The sequence below is a fragment of the Aspergillus pseudonomiae genome (assembly GCF_009193645.1).
Source record: "Aspergillus pseudonomiae strain CBS 119388 unplaced genomic scaffold BDV37scaffold_48, whole genome shotgun sequence".
NCBI classification, from domain to species: Eukaryota; Fungi; Ascomycota; class Eurotiomycetes; order Eurotiales; family Aspergillaceae; genus Aspergillus; species Aspergillus pseudonomiae.
The window spans coordinates 144,315-159,319 of NW_022476040.1; the positions used below are offsets into that span (position 1 = coordinate 144,315).

A 15,005-nucleotide genomic window follows, 5' to 3' on the forward strand; every position below is an offset into this window, starting at 1 on the left:
ATGTGTGCCCTGAACTAATAGGCAGACTAAACACATAGCTCATTGTGGAATAGTGCGCCGTAGCAATTATTGGGGTAACTAGCTTGCAGGCATATTCTATGTCAACCATTACATTAGAAGTGATAAAAGATACGCCTTTTTGATCGACCGTATATCTCAATTATCTCCCATATTTGGATCCCCTAGGGTTCAGTGCTAAAATGCCCTATACTCTTGGGCTAGATCATGGGTGTATTCGCCGCACACGAACCGTTGACTTTACTCTGTGTTCTTTCCTGTACAGGGTTGTTTACAGAAACAATTATATGACAGGTTGCATGTTGGGAAGCTTCAGGGTACAAGATCACATCCCGGATATATTGCCAAATATCCTTATCCTGATGATTGATTCCTATTCACGCATTCTTGGAGATGACATCTAAATCTCATGCAGGTTGTTAATTTGAGTGTTCAGATTTGGCTTTCACTATTCCAGCAGAATATAGGACTCGTAATCATTCTGCACCACCCCTTGGCGATAGAGGATTTTGAGAAGGTTTCATTCCTATCAAAATGACGAGATACCTGGCTCAAACTAACTGGGCTATTGGAGTGGTTCCCTGAGCCGTGCACGTTCTTTATCATGAGAGCAGACATTGTTCTAGTACATTAGGACATGCCATTGTAGGGTGAATGAATGGCTTCCTCTGTATTAGGCCCAGATGTCGTACATAAATCATTAGTACTGTCGGCCATTAGTGCTGTCGCTTATGCTGAGGATGCCAGATCTAAACAACTGAAAAATCTACGCATGACCGAAACGTAAGATTTATTTGAAGATCTGGTCTCTGATCAGGTTGCCTGCTCCAGTCACGATTGTGACCTAAACTTGTCAAGCCAGAAGATGAAATATGGTTTCTTGGCATCGAACAGATTTTGCGCGCTAGATATCATATTACTTAAGAGGATATGTTGGAGCAAACACGAATACGAGGCTGGGTGTATTGATCGTCACCCGCCGAGACCAACGGACCTCGCTTCGCGTTAACATGTTCCTATAGAATCTAAGTAGGTCCCTCGTATTAGCCGCTGATCATTGAGATGGTATCATTGTCTGGCATCCACGACTCGTACTAAGTGGCTTGGCTTGAAATATAAGAGCCTCGTTGCTGTGCCAGCCCCACCTCAAGTCGGCTCATAAAGTACGCTGAGTTTATACAAAAGGTAGGGAGCGTATATTCTTACCTGTGCACATCGGAACACTGCGCATAAAGGTTTGCCTATCATGGCGGAACTAACGGTGGGTTATGTATCTGGTATCATTGCTGCGGCTGTATTCCTGGGTAGGTACAACCCAATATTGAAGACCTGACACACGAGATACTTATATTTTCAAGTGCGCCTATTCGTTCCTACTGTGATAAGTTTGATAGTCATTGGACATCTGCCGGAGGAAAATTCGATCGTGTCATGGTATTGCGTTTTGCTCCCATTTTAGCGCTGGTGTTGACACAATACTAGGTCTGTTGTCAGCCGGCTGATTCATTCGTCATACTGGCCAACAATACTAGATTCTGATACTGCTGCTAGTACAGGGGTCAGCAGAGCGATCAAAGCTTGTACATGGCTACAGCTCGGTGCCCTTGGACTTGTTGCAGTGGCTGGAATTGTAACTCCTTTAGGTCTATACGATGTTATTGGCCCTGATGATGCCCCGACTAATATCCCATTCCACTATGTCTCTGATACATCTGCCTTTGGAAGAGCCACCCGCTCGAGAGATGGGTACAGATCACTTAGGATCTGTTACGCGGATGACGACCCGAATACCCCGGAGGGATGTCCTGGCGCACCCCCAAATATCAATGACATTGAAGACCCCGCTGAGGCATACTCAATATGGCCGAGTAGTGTTGATTTATTCACGAGCGGAGATGTACCGCCGACTGTTTCTAGCATATTTGACCTCCAGTGGCGGTCATTTCGGTCAACGACCAGCTTTGGCGTGAATTTCATTTCGAGTGAATACTCTGAAGGGTATTACCGGCAAATCTCGCAGTTAATTATGGAGGAAGGAATCCTAGCGGTTGAGGGATTGATCATTGATACTAAGGCTGGACGTATAGGTTTCCGGAACCATACTATCCCCGTGGATGTGCGTACCGGTGCGAGGTGGACAGAAGACATACTGTTCATCGAGCCCGAAGCACGATGTGTGAACACTAACCTGACCATCGACTATACTTACAACCCCTCCAGTGAGACAACTACGATTGAGGAGACACGGGACCCAGTCCTGGTTGACCACGGCGGATTCAGTAGCCTGCCCCATACAGTGAATGAGATAGACGCAGGCGATTTCCAGAATAATGTAGCATTGTATGACCGTGCGTACAATGCTGCCTGGAGACACAATATGCTCGTGATGCAGTTCTTCAATGTAACCACCAACGGATCAGATGGACTGGAACCCTTCGCCTATATAAATTCTGATATCGGAAAGAAGTTCGATTTGCGAGGCGTATCTGGCAGCTATATTACTCCTCTGGCTGTTCAGACAGACAACAGGTATGCCGGGTTCCTTGAGCTCCCGTTTCCGAACAATTCAGGGGCAGTAACGTCCCTCAGGGATACCCCCGAGGGCCCTAACCCCGTCAATCTGACTGCACTCGATACTTTCGCAGTTGCCACGGAAGCTTGCCACTATCCTTCGATCCAGGATCTGTCCAACCTATCGTTCGTTGGTGTGTCCTGTGGCACTGTTTTCGCAGCCCCCGCGAGGACTGACGGGGACCCGCTCATCCCCGACACAAACAGCACTTGGAGTACTCCGATCTACTCCTGTGCTGCCGCAGCCAAAGCAGCCATACGCACGGTCACATTCAGCTTCAATGGGACAGGAGAGCTGGACAAGCTTACAGTTGAGAAAATAGAGCAGAAGCGCTACACGGGCTCATCCAAACCTCCACTCTGGGGTGTCGAGCGATTAACCAATCACACGATAAGGAACGCACGACCTCTATGGGGCATTGTCTCGCCTGATGTAGCCACTCGTGACGATATCTCATCTGTCCAAAGGGACCATCTTTGGCTTCCTGGCTACCAAGATACGTTCATATCGGACCTCCAGACCGGACAGTCAGACATGCCCGGGAACCGATTTTATATGGATAGGCTGCTATCTCTTTTCGACGTCAAAGATCTGCAGAAGGCAACTTCTCGATATACTGGGCTTAACGACCTGGCTCTATATAATAAATGGTTTGAGCTGTCCAAGTCAGCAGCTGGTGTTGAGCAGATGCTGAAACTTATGTGGACTGACATGGCTGCCAATACTGTGGTTGGCACACGCGGCTGGCATAGCGCCCCCTCGGCAAGGAATGGAGAGACACTATCCAAGCGAGATGGCGGCGATGTAAATGTACCGGTCCTACTGTGGTCACAAACCATCAAATATAGACTTCCCTACGCGATCCCTGCATTTATACTACTTGCCCTCTGCCTGGCATTGGCAGCGTGGAGCATTTGGCTACTTATTCTGAGACGCATCGGCCTGAAGCAAATGCGAACGTACCTTGCTCGTACCTCGCCGGGTAGGATACTCGGACATGCGCTGCATCCAGATCAAGGGAATATTCTTGCTTCGACAGAGGTCTGGCTTAAGCAGATAGGCTTACGAACAGCCACTCTTCCCGGGCAGAAGGAAGACAGCGAATTGCCATTGTTAGATATCCAACAGACACGAACACATGAAGAGGGTGAATCAGATCAAAACACCAAGTAGTGGTGACATATGCTTTAGCAAAGACATTGGAAGGGAATGAAGTATTTAGATGGATTGGACCTGTCATTCCCCTGTCTTCTTCTTCTTCGTCTTTCTTTCTTTGTTTTTCGAGCCATATCCCCCTCGACTAAGGACCAACGCAGTCAGTGGAGAGGCCTCTATGACGGCTATGTATAATGACATAATATATAGTGAGTATCCTGACTGTAAGCCAACTATATTAGTTGTGCTTGAGATACTGTCCCTAGGACTACCGTACATGATAGCCCGAGAGTACCAATCGAACAAACGGTTTGACTATCTTTTAATAGCTGTCATAGTCACATCAATATCTTGGCCTATCACTGCTATTTAAAGATGCTGTGTATCGCCTTGAGTAGTAGCTTAATGGCCTGTCTCCTTATAGGCCCTTAATTTACCCAATATGGTAAAGTGTACTTAGGTGTGGTAGTAAATAGGACAATAGCGGGCACATTAGCCCTCTATTTGACTATTTGCTGCACGGTGGGGCTATTTTCGGCATAACCGTCATGCACATGCGGATATCACCTCAACATTATATAAAACGTGTGTGCGTGGGTCTGCCGATTGCGTGCTATCTGAGAGGGCCACCGCTGGGAATGCGGGGAGGCTTGCGGGGATCGGTACCTGGTTTTCGGAGGCGCCCTGAGTAGCGAAGGGCATCATACCAGCAGACAACGACACAGATTTACTGCTTGAAGATACGGGTCGTGTTGACAGGATATGCCAAAGGTGCCGATGCCGATTACGGTGACCGGTTTGCTTCTGAGGCAAGATTGGGTGTACATCGTAATCATTGAAGGGCAGAGGAGAGGGGAATGAGACTCCGAGTCGGGCAAAGTGGGGTGTCTGACAAGATGCTGGGACATTATCAGACAATTGGCGTGCTTGGTGTAGAGGGATTGACCAATGTGCAGGAAGAAGACCTTATCGGCTGGTATAACCTCATTTAAGCGACGTTGACGCAATACCTGAGCAATAATGTCGAGCCTATACCCACCGGGGTTGACTTGTGCTCATAAGGTCTAAACTATGTCGTGATTCAGGTGCATCAGCTTTTCTATTCATGATATGGATTTATCTTTCTTCCTATAAGGCATCTATTTACCATGTGACTGGGGCTCCGCTAGCAGTGCGATAATAACCAAAATTACTAGACCTCTGCACTTCTATGGAACAATTAGACCATACGAATATAGCTATTATAAGTGTAAAGTCACATCAGTCAATAAATTAAGAAGCAAACCGGAAATCAAGTCTGGCCCAGTTGTCAGTATTTGAACTACTAAAGATACCGAGCGTACCACTCACCGTTTATTGGTCATGACTGAGTTTTCTTGAAGATACTGCCGCTTCTGTTCGCTAGTAAGGGCATCCCATTGCTTGGCGTTTCGCCTGGCAAGGTCAGCAGCTATTCAAGAAAAGGGCTCATGGGTACCTACTTATTACGCCAATCATAGTATAATTTTGCTCCGATGAAGAGAAAGAAGCTCACAACAGCCAGTGCGATCGTGACCTTATTTCCTTCTCTGTAGTATGGAGCATCGTCGGCTCGGTAGACCTGTATAAGCCAATGTTAGTTCTTAACAATCATGCACGAATTCATTGGGCCCCGTACGTTAGCAGCGGCAATGCTACTGATTTGCACCGACATATTGTACAATGCAGAAGCTACCGTCCTTGTCCGGACAGACCCTGCATTCCGCGAGGTTAATGCTACTACTACCGGATGAATGCTAGGCCCCCCAACGGTCAAAGTAAGAATGGCAAATCGGGGCCAGGGCATGCTTTTCATCGGGAGCGTCTCGAGTGCGATCAGCAGGATCAAATACCAAATCTCTACAGCTGCACCGCAGAGCAAGCGCTGGTTAGTACGCTCTGCAAGCCAAGTGGTCGTGACCATCGTTATGATGCTGACGACAGCGGAAGGAATAACAAGTAAATTGGTTTGGAAGGTGGTGAATCCCTGCTGGCGCAGCTGCAAGGTGAGGTAGTTGGCAGCTGGGGTATAGGGGATCATCCAAATCAAACCAAGAGCGTAGATTGGCCACATGTGATAATCCTTCAATGAGTACCAGAGGAGCTTGGGCGTAACAGCCTGGCGATTGTGCATGGTTCCTTTACTTGGATCGTCGCGAATCACACGATTCACCATAATCTTCTCTTCGCGTTCGTTGAACCATCCGTCTTTCCCTCGAAGTCCGCCTTTGGTCTGCGTTGGGCCCGCGGGCATCCAAAACGCAGCGAGAATGCCAATAATACCGGTGATGAGACCTTCATACGCGAAGAGGTACCTCCAGGACCCGCCACCATTAGAGTCCTTGATATGAAGGAGACCAAATGCTAGAAATGCGCCAATGATACTGGTCAGCGTGTATGAAATCCAGAAGCATGTAAGCCGCTTCGGAAGCTCGCTGGACTTGTAGAAAAAGGACAAAAAGAGAATTGTATCAGGAATGAAACCACCCTCAAGCAGTCCGAGCAAGGCACGGAGGCCTAGATAAGCTGATTTCGTCTTCAAAAATGCTTGGCACGCTGCAACTAAACTCCATGCCACCATTTGGATAGGGATCCAGCGATCGGGGCCCAGTCGCTTAGAAATCAACTGCGAGGGCATTTCGGCGATCAGAAAGCAGACCAAGAAGATAGTTTGCCCGGTGTTGTAGTCATTGCTGGTCATCTTAAGGTCTTTCAACAAGGTATCCGAGAGCGCCTGACCGATATTCCCTCGATCAAGTTGCAGTGCGAAGAATGTAACGCAAGCAAACGTGCAGACGCGCCAATCAATCTATATCTATAAGCCAGGTGGTCGTATCGCAACAATGGATTGTCCTACCTTTCTGACAATCTTCCTCTCCTCTTCTTCGGTCCATCGAAAATCAGGGTCCCAGCGATGAATGCCCTCATAGCTGTCGATTGGTCGATACAAGCGATGGTCTTCTGTTTCAAAGGTGCTTTTCCCTGGAAGAGGCTGGGTCGGACTTTCCTGGCGCTCTCTGTCTGAATCATACTTTGTACTGGCCACTGGAGAATCAGTATCTACCTCAATGGTAGAAACTGGCACAGTCTTTGGTTCTTCTCCAGCCATGATTCCTTGATTATCAACAGCTGGTTATGCAATGCCTGGCCGAAGGCTTTGGAGCTAGATGAGAGGCCTTTATAGCAATCTGCAACCGATAGTGACATACTGCCCTAGAGAATGTCGTGATAGGCCAGCTCGATGAGATAATTGTTAGACGAGGGGAATTTCCTAGCCACGATGGATTGTCTTGTCTTTACCATACTGTTACAGCACGAGCCCTGTGTGGCCACTGGCCAGAACCATTCCCCTCTGGAATTTGCTTATCCGACTTACGCATATCAATACTTGCACCACCCCACGATTTCACACGCCATCGTAGCGTGTCAATGAGCCAATGGCATCCCCTCGCTTCCAATGAAAACAACCACTTGAAATACAAATATGCAATCCAGCTGTCGCGATCGAGCTTAAGTTTGCTTTTCCCGAGCTATCTGCCCTCGGCTCTTCCCTGTCAGGCACATCGTACTAGATCCGAAATATATATCAGAGGTCGATGGAAACCCGAACATGATGGTTAAAGCTAGGGGTCGACAGGCATTTATGCTCGGTACTAACGTTAGCTTTTTGAGAAGGGACAGTGTAATACAAAAAATGAAGAAAGAAAGAAACAGAGAGTCCTTGTCCTCACTGTCCGGATGTCGGTCGCTCGAGCATCGGCTGTCGGTGCTATGGCGACATCGCGGGGGACGATGGTGTAGAGTAATGCAAGAATATCATAGCCGAAATATGGGCAATAAATCTTGGATGTCCGTATCTCTCATATACTCCATGTACTGAGCACTTCGCATTTTTGGAAGACTTTGGATTCTTGGTGAGGCCGGTAATTATTACTATGCACTGTAGTATACAACAGTGTGATGGTTACTAAATGCTATTCGATTCGCGGTGTGAAAACCTAAGATAAGGGTATGAAATTTTTGACTAGCGTGGAAGCCAAGGTAGAATTAGCCATCATGTGTAAGGGAAACAAGATACCAAATATCCCACAATCCAACCGCTAGTCCATCGGTGGAGTGACTAGTTCCTTTGTCGAACCTCTGGCAAGTCGTCAAGATACTTCTCAATATCTGATTCCTCAAACCGAGCACTAAAGTTGTACACCAGCTGCAGTTGATGGAGAAACATGTAGCAAATAGTATGCTCATACCAAGCACGCAAAACATGAAGCCATTTACTGGCTGGTACCGTATGCACGCTGCAAGTCATCCTCAACTGCCTAAATTGCTAGATGCACCACGGCGTCTGTTAGCGTTGTATTGAGGTTGACGTGGCTCTGAATACCTCTTATCATCATTGGAAAACCTGGAAAGATGTGAGAAGCTAGAGGGCTGGGCATAATCCCTCCTCTGCCACTCCACGTGTTGCTCGATTCCTCAGTCTTTCGAGGTTCCAGTTGCATATGTTGTTGGGATTTCTCCCAACAAGCACTTGCCCTACAGGATAGAAATCCCGTCGTTACCATATAAGGCCATGGGCGGTAGTTCCAGTCCTGGTCGGAAGGATTCGCTAGAATAAGCAGCACTGCTTAGCCGCCTTCTCAACAGTAAACTCAGCCGCAGGACGTCAAGAATTAATTGATCCTGCTCCCTAGACGAGGGAGAGGGCTGCCCCATGCCGATGAATCTCCAAGTATCCAGCGACGTGATTCCCTTTGCGTGAATTCCATTTAACCAACAAAGCTGCATTGACGTGGGGTGCTCCCCAATTAATCCAGGCATTTCGGTCCTGTAGAAGCTGCTTCGGCCAGGATTCGCTATAACCGACTTCGAATGCAATCGTTAGCATAGCTACCCGACAAAAGTGATGGCCACGTTTTGCTCTTTATAGGCATTATGGAGACAGGAATGTATCATAACGTATATACCATCTCTTAGTATAGTTTAAATACAGAGAATATTAATTCCCTTACGTCTTAATCCATAGATTCAAATGGTCTGGAGTTCCGGAGTGAAAAGCCCACTCAGTAGGCTGTTGGCGTTTACATCGCCATGTACCCACTCTGGAACAGCCACGTAGACGATGCAGCATAACTTTATCAATACTATCTGGCTGATGGGGTTGAAGGAGATATGGACTCTTTTCCGTTCTACATCAGTGTCCACAGCAAGACTTCTGGCCACTAAGTGGCCCATTTGAGTGGCAATATCTGCTCACCCAAATAGCCAGGTCCGTCTGTCGAGACTATCTGTTTATTTTACGAATAAAATAGTTTCTGGGAAGTGGCCTGTGAGAGGTCTTGCAGATACTGGATTGTAACGCAGAATATAGATGATGGTAGTAGAAGGGAGTTGATTGGTGGATTCAAAATTGGATACTGGAAGGTTGCCTAGGGCTAGGCACCGACTGGGTGGAATTCACACGGTATTCCTATTTTATGAATTTTTTTTTTCTTTCTTTTTCTTCGCTGCGAGAAGTATAGCATATCATACAGTCTTAATATTTGTCAAGTCACTAGTTATTTTACAATATTCAGAGATATGGCACGTACACGCTCCCAGCAGGCCCAATTGGCTACTTGTCGCAATAAGACGAGCCAAAGGAAACGTTCTCTACGCCACCACAACAGTGCCAGCCTGCAAGGGTCCAATGTTCAGGGCAATGAAAATATCAAACGTCGAGCAGCAAAAAAGACAAAACCAAGCTATTTAGAGCGGTCTCCGTTTGAAGTAGAGCGGGATCCCAATCGAACCTTACGACTTTTCGCTTTGCCCAGAGAGATCTTCGATAAAATCATTAACCACTTACCTCGTGATGCCGAAGCCTGCTTCACTCTGACCTGCAAGGAAGCATTGCATCTCCTCAGCACCGCATCCTGGGCAAGCTTTCGTGGAAGAGCTCGGCTCTACGGACTTCAATATGGGTCTTACAGATCCCTGGTTGAACTTCTTCAACGCGATGTCCCCGGAAGTGAATACTGCCTGCGATGCGAGACTCTTCACCCACCGCTCAAGCTACCCAGGGACCACCGGGAGACTAAATGGACGAAACATTGTATGGGTCAGCTAGCCAGCATTGACTACTGGCCGCAAACACCATCGGGTGGCTACAGCCTGGTGTGGGAGCATATCCTCGAGGCATTCAAGTCACAGCCTGTTTCCTCGGACGCTAGAGCACTAATTTCACTGTTCGATGGCGACTTCACCTTCACACAGGGCGTGGTGAACTACAGGCTGTGCTCGTCTGCACAATGGGTCGATCGGAACCTCATCCTTACCCAAGAGCACCGGGTACGGAAAAGCCATTCACAGACTCGGGCCCTTCAAGCGGGAGATATCACATCCCTTCCTTTCCGTGTTTGTGCACATTTATCCACAACAAATGCACCCCCACCAAAGAACTGTCGGTCAAAGAAACCTGTCAGTAATAGCTCTCGCCTTACTATGGCCATTGCTGCGGCCTTTCCGCCTCGTTTACGACAGGGTGTCCAACAACTTAGTATATCTCCAGACCTGGCAGATGCAGAAACGAAGGACGATTTCACCGGGCGGTGTAAGAGTTGCACCACCAAGTTTGCGGTCCGTTACGAAGGAGGCAACGGGGGAGAGATCATTGTGACTGCTTGGCATTGTTTCGGAAAGGAACTGTGGAAGGCACAACAGTTCTGGACGTACCTTGTTCGACGAGAAGGACCAACGTTGGGGCCGGCCAAGCGTAACAGCGAATATTGGAGTGTTTCTAGGAGCCTACCTGATTTTAAAATCCCAGAGGATATCTGAAGTAGCCAATTGGCCATCATTAGAGTCTCAATTGGATGGTCTGCTAGTACTTATTACTGTCCGGTGGATATAAATTCAGCTACGTGTCTAGGTGTCTCTAGGCCGTAGATCAAATACGTATTCAGAGATTAGCAGAAGGACACGGATGCTTTACTAGGAATGATTTGGAATTTGACTCTCATGGGGCCACACATGAGTACATGTTCTATCTAGTGGTAGTGAGGGTCTGACCACAAATGGGCGTCCATTTGATCGTCCCAATATCACGCTTCTAGTACATCCTATCCATCCAATAGCCCACCATGACACTGCTGGTATTCTTCGATCAAATCACTCAAGTTTGACTCAGCTTCCACAAAGTCAAGCTCATCCATTCCATTCATGGTATAAGGGTTCATATAGGCCTTGCGCCTGAACAATTGGCCAAACTGCTCACTGATGCGACTTAACACTCCCTGAATCGATCTGGAGTTGGCCAAGAGGGTGCATGACACACCGAGGCTACGAGGCAAATACACAGTTGATCGAATGTTAGTGGGAACCCATTCGATAAACTCAGCGGAGGTGTTGCTCTGTAGATTATCCATTTGCGCTTCGATTTCAGCCATATTAACCTTGCCGCGGCTGCTCTAGTTAGCATTTGGGCCAAACCTGCAGCGCAGTTTATAACAACTGGGTCAATCAAGAAAAGGTGGCGCCCTTACAAAATGGTCAAGGATGACAGGAAATGGCTCATCTGGTGGTCCCCAGAAGCCATGATATTGCCAGCAGTGAATAGCTGCTGAGTGATCTGCGGTACACTGATGGAGGACGGGGAAGTGTAGCTGGATAGAGGAGCCAACCCAAGTATGAAGAAGTGTAGTCGAGCAGATGGCACCATATTCATTGTGAGCTTGCGCAGGTCCGAATTGAGCTGCCCGGGAAAGCGAAAAGAAGCCGTAACACCGGACAAAGCTTGTGTGATTTGGGGATTCAGCTCCTTATGAGAAGGATTGCGTAACCCAAGAGTTCCCGTGGACATATCCAGAAGGCCCTGATTGTCAATGCAGAAAGTTGCATCGCAGTCTTCTATCAGCTGATTCATTGACAAAGTTACATTGTAGGGCTCGACAACGACATCGGGTACGAGTGAGGGGAATGTAGAGACGGTTGCGATCATTGTATCGGGAAATTCATCGCGTAACCTTGAGATCAACAGTGCGCCCATACCGCCTCCCGTTCCTCCACCTAAGGAGTGGGCGATCTGAAAGCCTTGCAGACATTCACATGCCTCAGCCTCGCGGCGCACAATATCAAGAGAATCGTCGATAAGCTCGGCGCCGGCAGTGTGATAGCCTGTTGCCCAACATTGACCGGCACCATAGCCTCTGAATAGAAGGTTACGAGGGCGGAAGAAGGTGCGAAGAGGACCCCTACAGATTCTGTCCCTAGTCTCGGTTTTTGAGTCGAGCAGTACTGCACGAGGGACATATTCCTGTGCTTCCGTCTACGGGATCGAAATTAGCTAGAAGGCGCGTATAGAAAGGTTGTATATCGATCAATAACCTCTGAAAAGTAGACATTCAGCTTTCCAAGTTGGTCATCAGAACCAGCAAACCTGGGATGATGTGAGAATCAGGAATTGCCACTTTGGAAGATCATGACTTACCTGCCGGAATTGTCCAGTCCATGCTCGTCCGAGATTGCCTGCCTGCAGACAGTCAGCGTGTACCATCCGATGTATCCTGTAAATGCTAATCCATTCTAACCAGAATCCAGTGCCGACTTCGTTGCCCTAGAAAGTTATATTTAACATCCGTACTTCTCATCAAAAAACTTAAAATGAAGTTGAGTCTTACACACCGACCAATCTGTATGGGAACCTGAATATATATCGTGACGTGAGCAATAACTTGACACCTAAAACAGGAGTTGGGATTGTACAATTTCACGCATGCTAATACCAGTCTTGCTTGTCTTACAGATAATGTGGGCCCTTGAGCAACGAGGTCAAGAGAAGGGGAGGAATGACCAGGAAATACGAATCGGATGACTCGTGAACCATTAATATTTCCACCAACACCATCACGTGACCATATCCAACCACAACGAGAGTGTTGAAGGCAGCATTACTGGCAAGAATGGAACCGAAACGAGAAATATAACATAAATACGACTCCACTAGAAGTAGTTCCATATGCCCTGATACAACAAGTCGAAACCTGACTCCGGCAATGTGGCGACAGACAGGAGACCGCCCAATGGTACAGTTGCAGCTAGCTTGGGTGTTTCTCTCCCAAGATGAGCCGTTTTTCATGGGAATGCTCGATTAGAGTGGCTTATGGTTGCAAGGACTTCTAATATACAATTAAAACTACTCTGGAGCGCTATGAATATGGAGATGGCCGATAGGAGAGTTTAGAATATTAAACTTGATGGCTATCTTGGCCGCTTGTAAGTATCCTAAAGCCCTACTCACAGGTCACTCATGCATAGGTCTGCATCTGAAAGTCTCCACAGAAATTATGTCGGTGAGCCTCCACTGCAGTATGCTCTATGACCAATATATTCTATATCCTATCGCCCCACCTGAATATAGTAGCGGGGGTGTGGTCTCTGATGAGCACAAATTAAGCACAATCACGCCATCGACCGAAGACAACCTTAAGTGAATTTAAGTACTATGGAATCCCCAACCCAACTACTTTGATTTTACGCTCTTCGATTGCAACTGAGTTGATAAATACCAGCGTTTACCCGTTTCACATGGCTCATTGGCGAACATAGTAACGCCAAGCCAAATATCCAGCTATTCCCGCCGTGGCGGTGACCGTTGCACCGAGGTTCAGTATAGCTGCCTTCACTCTGGGTTCCATATAGTCCGCAACAATCTTGTGGAACTTGTCGGGTTCATTACCACGAGGATACTTTTCCTCGGGGATTGGAAGGTCCAAAAATGGACAGACCTGTTCCCAGCCCAGACCATCCTCAAGCTTCACCACTAGCAGCCTATCATTGGGAAGTGTTTCCTTGATAGTCCGAATACTATGTCCCCAAGATAGTCAGTTGTATCCAAATAATTACGCCGAGCCAGGGGACAAGATTACTCACTACTCCACATAGTTCTTATAGAGAGCAGCTTCGCTGTTGGCATCACCTGGGTTAGCCCCATCCGCATAAGCCCAGTACATTACCGTGGCGAGGTGGAGGAAATGGCCGAGTTCGGAGTCAAAGCGCTTCAGGATATTCAGTGGAAACTGGTTTGCTGCCTTTATAGCTTCCCCAATAGTATTGTCAATTGACTTGACCCATTTTTCAGGCGTGCGCTCGGTTACTATAAACTTCACGTCGGGGTCTTCAATATATCCTCTTATGGCCCTACTCCCGATGTAACTTGGGATTTCCATCAAGCACTAGAGCACGTTAGCCTTTTGCTTCATGGTCGGAAAATAAACATTTCGAAGAGGCTATCTCAAATGGAAAGCATGGTGAAATATCAGATTGAACTCACATCATAGTTTCCTATCCACCTCTCCACGTCTGGTGTTTCGTAGCGCTTGATTCCGGAGAGTTGGTTGTGGTTGGCAATTATTGCCTCTGTGAACACCTTCATATGAGGGCTTCTGCCCTTGAACATCACATCAATCATGTGATACGGCGTATAGCCCAGCATTTCCAAACCAGCATGGAGTCCCAATGTGCCTGTTCTGCTCAATCTTCAATTAGCCAGGGTATTGTATTTCTCCTCTTGAAGGAGGGAATGTTTCCCATGACAAACTCCACTCTGGGACGAGTGATGCCTTACCGACTGCAGCTAGCGACAATGAGTCGCATCTTTTTTTTCTCTGCTGGCTGAGCCAGCCGGTCAATCTCGCGCGACATTATGGAGAAACGGGGTCTTCGATGGTGTGTGTGGAACCACAATCCAGCTTCCAAGATACAGAGGCCCTACTATTATACTGACCAGGTCGGCCATGTTTTGGCCCCCGCGTCTCGCTGAAGAATTCTCCGGCCTTCTCATTTCGAAAGGTTGCGGCTAAGGCCCCCAACGGCCAGTGAGCAGCATTGATATTCATGGAGCTAGTACTTAGCGCACCTCGGCTACGTGGGTGTGGAATAGCTGACGTTTAAAATTCTCCACAACTAGTTTTATTCGTTCAAGTGGAGATGCATACACGACCGACAGCGGCCTGTGGGCTGCTGATCCACCCCTCGCTACTCCGTATGGGTTCAATGCATGAGGCTAGCCTGCTGGTTACAACGGTTGGTGTGTACCTTTCACCAATGATCTGGATCGTATACGGATATCCGTCGGATTAGTGCCATGGAGAAAGGCTGGCTGTATCTCTTAGAACTTAATAATAGAAGGCGTCGTTCAGGCCTCACAACACAGCCTTCCATTCGATTACCATTGCCCTGTTTCTTCCTTCTTGTTGTTGGACTC

At 47.6% G+C, this 15,005-nt stretch overlaps 4 protein-coding genes across 4 annotated transcripts; 2 read left to right on the forward strand and 2 right to left on the reverse strand.

Moving 5' to 3' along the window:
- Positions 1-1,264: 1,264 nt before the first annotated feature.
- On the forward strand, positions 1,265-3,763 carry BDV37DRAFT_284496 (uncharacterized protein; the record flags this gene model as incomplete). The annotated part of the gene is made up of 3 exons (XM_032087512.1): positions 1,265-1,322; positions 1,377-1,452; positions 1,501-3,763. The coding sequence occupies 3 exons, from the start codon at positions 1,265-1,267 to the stop codon at positions 3,761-3,763; spliced, it is 2,397 nt and encodes a 798-aa protein (XP_031940009.1).
- Positions 3,764-5,017: 1,254 nt separating this feature from the next.
- BDV37DRAFT_284497 (major facilitator superfamily domain-containing protein) lies at positions 5,018-6,872 on the reverse strand (the record flags this gene model as incomplete). Its single annotated transcript, XM_032087513.1, has 5 exons — positions 5,018-5,042; positions 5,096-5,179; positions 5,227-5,345; positions 5,403-6,572; positions 6,621-6,872. The coding sequence occupies 5 exons, from the start codon at positions 6,870-6,872 to the stop codon at positions 5,018-5,020; spliced, it is 1,650 nt and encodes a 549-aa protein (XP_031940010.1).
- Positions 6,873-9,284: 2,412 nt separating this feature from the next.
- Positions 9,285-10,725, forward strand: BDV37DRAFT_252129 (uncharacterized protein). Its single transcript, XM_032082387.1, has one exon. The coding sequence runs from the start codon at positions 9,344-9,346 to the stop codon at positions 10,580-10,582; it is 1,239 nt and encodes a 412-aa protein (XP_031940011.1). The 5' UTR covers positions 9,285-9,343; the 3' UTR covers positions 10,583-10,725.
- Positions 10,726-10,863: 138 nt separating this feature from the next.
- On the reverse strand, positions 10,864-14,443 carry BDV37DRAFT_284499 (Tubulin/FtsZ, GTPase domain-containing protein; the record flags this gene model as incomplete). Its single annotated transcript, XM_032087514.1, has 8 exons — positions 10,864-11,206; positions 11,287-12,068; positions 12,128-12,179; positions 12,231-12,268; positions 13,345-13,606; positions 13,673-13,974; positions 14,073-14,268; positions 14,367-14,443. 8 exons carry the CDS (start codon positions 14,441-14,443, stop codon positions 10,864-10,866), a joined length of 2,052 nt encoding a protein of 683 aa, XP_031940012.1.
- Positions 14,444-15,005: the final 562 nt, after the last annotated feature.